At 38.7% G+C, this 4,606-nt stretch overlaps 1 protein-coding gene across 3 annotated transcripts; it reads right to left on the bottom strand.

The window, feature by feature from the left end:
- Nucleotides 1-272: 272 nt before the first annotated feature.
- Nucleotides 273-1,955, bottom strand: LOC122092157 (bark storage protein A-like). Of its 3 annotated transcripts, none has more exons than XM_042662493.1 (4): nt 1,682-1,955; nt 1,210-1,365; nt 837-1,088; nt 273-706 (listed from the first exon to the last, which is right to left on the bottom strand). In XM_042662493.1, exons 1-4 carry the CDS (start codon nt 1,685-1,687, stop codon nt 329-331), a joined length of 792 nt encoding a protein of 263 aa, XP_042518427.1. In that variant the 5' UTR covers nt 1,688-1,955; the 3' UTR covers nt 273-328. The 3 variants fall into 3 exon arrangements, with proteins under 3 accessions (XP_042518427.1, XP_042518426.1, XP_042518428.1); XM_042662492.1 differs by having other exon boundaries at nt 1,210-1,280; nt 1,682-1,954; XM_042662494.1 differs by lacking the exon at nt 1,210-1,365 and having other exon boundaries at nt 1,682-1,954.
- Nucleotides 1,956-4,606: the final 2,651 nt, after the last annotated feature.

Genomic DNA, 4,606 nt, shown 5'->3' with positions numbered 1-4,606 from the left:
CCGATGGGTCGACCCACGATTTTGGAGTATATATAATGTACTGTTGCTTGTTGAGAAAGTCATTGTATTCCAGGGTTTTCACGCAGCTAGGGTTTCAGGGCGAGTTTTTCCTTGCCGCTGCTAGGGTGTAATTTCTCTTCTGCATAGTGAATCATCTTCTTCTTCACCCGAGGACGTAGCACACCACCCTAGTGTGTGAACCTCGTTAAATCTTTGTGTCGTACAGGTCTATTTTCTCTTTATTATTCGTGTTTCTTGGTGTTTGATCTAACACATATAACCAGCATTAGTCTCAGAGTCAGTCCTTCATGAGGACCAACACTGAACTTTACATAGAACTAATAGTAGGATCATCAGGAAGTTCCTTGTGCACATACTTGACGAAACGTGAAAGAATATGAATGAGATTCTTGACATGAATAGGAGCAAAGGTTTTTTCCTGATCATTAGATTGTTTTGATTTTTCACCAGCAAATTCATATAGAGCTCTGAAGGATATGAAAGGGATCTTTTCCTGATAACTGATCAAAGCCATGGCTGCACTTTCCATATCGACGATACTAACTTGGAATTTTGAATGCAGGAAGTCCTTGTAGGCAGCATTGTCAAGATGAACATTGGCACTGCTCCCTCTTCTAACTCTCACTACTTGGGGAGTTTCACTTAAACATGTTGACTCATCTATGCATTCCTCCAGGTCCATTTTCTAATGAACAGAAAGAACATATCTGATTCACTTCACAGTAATTGAGTTCAAGATAAAAAAAAAGTACTACTTGAGTTCCAGGGCTATATCATTAAGGGGGAATTGTTAGACCCTATTTAGTATAACTTGCCTCCAGTTCTTTGGCGAATTCAAATAAAGCTTCAGCTACAGGAATCCAGAAAATTGTACTCATTGATGCATGATCCTGCTCACAATTGAAATTCTCTTCTGCTTGATACCAAATGTTATTCAGAAAGTTATCTGCAGAATCATCATCCTTGGTTTTGTTCGTATAATCTCCGAAATTCAAGTACCCATATTCCCTAGTAAATTCTCCATCATCCTCCAAAGAGAGTTTGTCCTCTGGCCTATCTCCGTATCTCTGTCAATTCCCCCAAACCCCAAAGAAGTGAATTTTGAGAGTAAGAAACTTAGTATATAGAACACATACAAATAAGGAAGCAAATATCATTGTTAATAGAGATTTATATGTGCTTCTCTACCTTCCAATTCCATAGTCCTGTGTGTGCCCAAGACTGAGGAATTACTATGTCTCCCAGGTTTTGATCCTTGTCTGTATTACCAGCAAGTCCAAAGTGATCAATGCCTTTTATTGAAAACAAGGTGCACATTATTTGGGTAGTAATTGCTGCATTCATCTGTGATTATAAAAAAAAAAAAAAAAAAAAGAACAGTAACTAGGCCAAGATCAAAATTGAGATAAGGTTATAAATAGTCCATATTCACATAAAACCATTAACCATGCCTTTCCCTGTTACAGCCAGTATTGCACTCTTATCATCAAAACTACCTATATGAAATCTCCTCCCTTGGGAAATAACACAAATTAACAAAATATTAGTATCTCATCAACTTGGATACCTTTTGCATTTAGGCAAAAGGGATGCCTAAATGCAGATTTGAATATCAAAATATCCACAGTTTTTCTTAAATGAACAAGAAGGAATTTTTCACCTGCATAAATCAATGTGTTCACAAGGTTTATCCTCAGGTTCATAGCTTGATGATTGAATAACAGGTTGCAACAGAAGGATGCTTGGGACCAGCACTCCAATATATGGTCCATTCTTGTTCACCTTCTTCATCATCTTGAGTATGGCTTTAGAGAGTTCAGCTTCAGAGGCTTCAAATCTGCATGATAAGAAGATCAAATAGATCATGAGAATACCCCTGAAACAACCCATGTTGTTTGCTAACCAAATAAGAGGACTGAACAACTCTTGATGCCTCTGCATCCCCTTAAATAACTGAGGCCAGTGATATTTGATATTTACATTTATGCAATATGTTAAAGCAAACACCAAGAAATATGAAAATAAATAGACAATAAATCCGCATAACACAGATTTAACAAGGTTCACACACTGGTGTGGTGTGCTACATCCTCGGGTGAAGAAGAAGATGTTTTACTATGCAGAAGAGAGATTACACCTAAGCAGCGTCGAGAAAACTCGCCTTGAAACCCTAGCTCGAAAAACCCCCAAATTACAATGACTTGCTTAACAAGTCGATAGTACATAATATACTCCAAGTCGTGGGTTGACCCATCAGGTCGCAGTCAATCCGGTCGAACCATACTGCCCCGCACCCCCATACGAGATCAGTGCTGGGCTCCGGGTGGCTAACCCCTCTGCTTCCATCGCAAATCTCAGAAAACTTCCCATTCGGGTCGCCACCAAAATATGTCGGAGCAGACAATCTTCAGAATGGGTCAAGAATTCGAGACAAACTTAATACTTTTTCAAGCAGGAAAAAATATATCAATTTAAGTACATAGCCATGCATGTAAAACAACATTTTCTATAGAAAGGTGTATCTGTAATCTCTATGAGGTTGTTTGTATTTGATGAATCTCTATCAAGAAATTTGACTCCTCACCTTACAGGTGCAAATAAATTTCTCAGAATGATATAAAACCATGATACTTAAATTAATCTGGTTGCAGGTTAGAGAAAAAAATCTAAGCAGGTACACTTTTATTTGCATGATCCACAATTGGATTAGATATATCACTGGTTGCAGGTAAAAGAAAAAATCTTAGAATTTAGACTTTTATATTCATGATCCACTATTGGATCAGATAGATATATCCTCTGGATTTCCCTACCTGACAAAGTATTAGATGGACCCTTAATTCATAATAGAACAATCCTAACAAAAGTAACCAGCTGAAGAAAGAGTTTCAGGACTTTGTCAAATTGTCATTTTAGAGACTAGTAGTTGTTTTCCCAAAAGGTAAATCCCATCCCATACTCTGGACATTTAAGCAGAACATGAGACAAACTACATAACAATTAGATTTGGAGGGTCCAAAGTCCAAACTTGATGTGCTCAATTGAAACCAAAATAGGGTGAAATTTCAATAGAGCATCCCTTTCATGAAGGTGATTGATTGGAGTTTTCTTTTGTTTGGGTGGATGGGTAGTTGTGTTCTGTTTCTGTTTACATAATCAATCTGTTGTATAGTTCACTTGGGGGGTGGGGGTGGGGGTGGGGGTGGGGGAGAGAGAGAGAGAGATTATCCCAACTGGGCTTTCTATTTGAACACATATGGCCCATTTGAGTGTGTGCCAGTCCCCTCATTGCCCATTGGTGTACAGGAGTGTAATCTTTATCTCAAATGACACTTATTCAGCCAGACCAGCCCATCAGAGATTGAAAGTGTCTTGTTAAGATTTGCACCATTATATGCATTGTGAAAATCAATCCACTCCAAAATCTTATTTGCAGTATACTAGTATAGTGATTTAGGAAGTATCATGACCAGTCAATAAAAAAGGGTGTTAATTTAAATTTTTTTTTTCAGCTAACAAAGGGTATCCAAGCTTTTGACCTAACCAATCCCACGGGTTTATAATGACCCCACAACCGCATAGACTAGGTCATATCAAATTTATTCAAATAAGAGAACTCGACCACGGCTTTCTATGAACTTCTAAGCAGTGAGAAAGGAGAGGTGGAGGAGGTCTCTTTTGATTGGTCCACTTACTAAATAAGGGAGAGCCTTGAACTTATTGTAGGGGAAGACCATGTGATGTAGTCAGCATTTTCCAGATAAATTGAAATTCCATTTCCCAGTGAAGTTGTAACCTGGGCCATGTATGTAGTTCACGGTTTCGGCATGGGCAACGGTTCTGGTACTGGTATTGGTCACCGGTGATACCGATACATATTACTTGTATCAGGCCGTTCCATTTGATACGGGATCATAACACTCATTTTCAACCAAAGAATGGATGTTCGTGTTGTATTGAACGATCCAAACCAAAACAAATCGGCCGATACAATTAATTTGATACCAGTATCTAAAACCGTGCCTCGACCCATGGTTGCATTAAAAGGGGTTTCAGGAACCCACTTATGATAAATAACAAAGAAGGCGTGCCATGCACACTTTTAGTATATAATGTTGGCACCCGGTCACCGCCAATACTGATACATATATATCTCGGTATCAGTCCAATATGGAATAAAAAATCTACTTTTTATAACTAGAGACTCTAGGATCCATAGCCGATCCATCGATACCATATTATTCTAATAATGGTATAGGGCATGGCCGATACAATACCGATACCTAAATCCCTGGTGTCATGTGTAATACATATTACTTTCATGGGCCAAATTGAAATATTACAGGTTGCACTGGGCCTAATTAATCTGTGGTCCAGGACAAGCCAAGCCCATTTTCACTCTATGGAAACAGACTACAGAGCCCAGAGGATGGCCATCTTACTCTCTCTCTCTCTCTTTTTTTTTTAACGATGGGTATCCGGGCCTTTGGCTTGATTAGTCTCATGGACCCATACTGTCCTTACAACTGCATTGATCGGGTTATACTAGGGTTGAATGAGAATCATTCAACTTTCACCGAAAATA

This window comes from Macadamia integrifolia, chromosome 10 (genome assembly GCF_013358625.1).
Source record: "Macadamia integrifolia cultivar HAES 741 chromosome 10, SCU_Mint_v3, whole genome shotgun sequence".
Classification (NCBI taxonomy): Eukaryota; Viridiplantae; Streptophyta; class Magnoliopsida; order Proteales; family Proteaceae; genus Macadamia; species Macadamia integrifolia.
Note: the sequence above shows the minus strand (reverse complement) of the source record. Positions and strands in the feature narration are given on the sequence as shown.

Coding starts and splice junctions, on each gene's coding strand:
- LOC122092157 (XM_042662492.1), bottom strand. CDS start 1,793: ATGGACCATATATTGGAGTGCTGGTCCCAAGCATCCTTCTGTTGCAAC. Junction 1,089..1,209: donor CAGGACTATGGAATTGGAAG/GTAGAGAAGCAC, acceptor GGGAATTGACAG/AGATACGGAGATAGGCCAGA. Junction 707..836: donor AATTCGCCAAAGAACTGGAG/GCAAGTTATACT, acceptor TCTGTTCATTAG/AAAATGGACCTGGAGGAATG.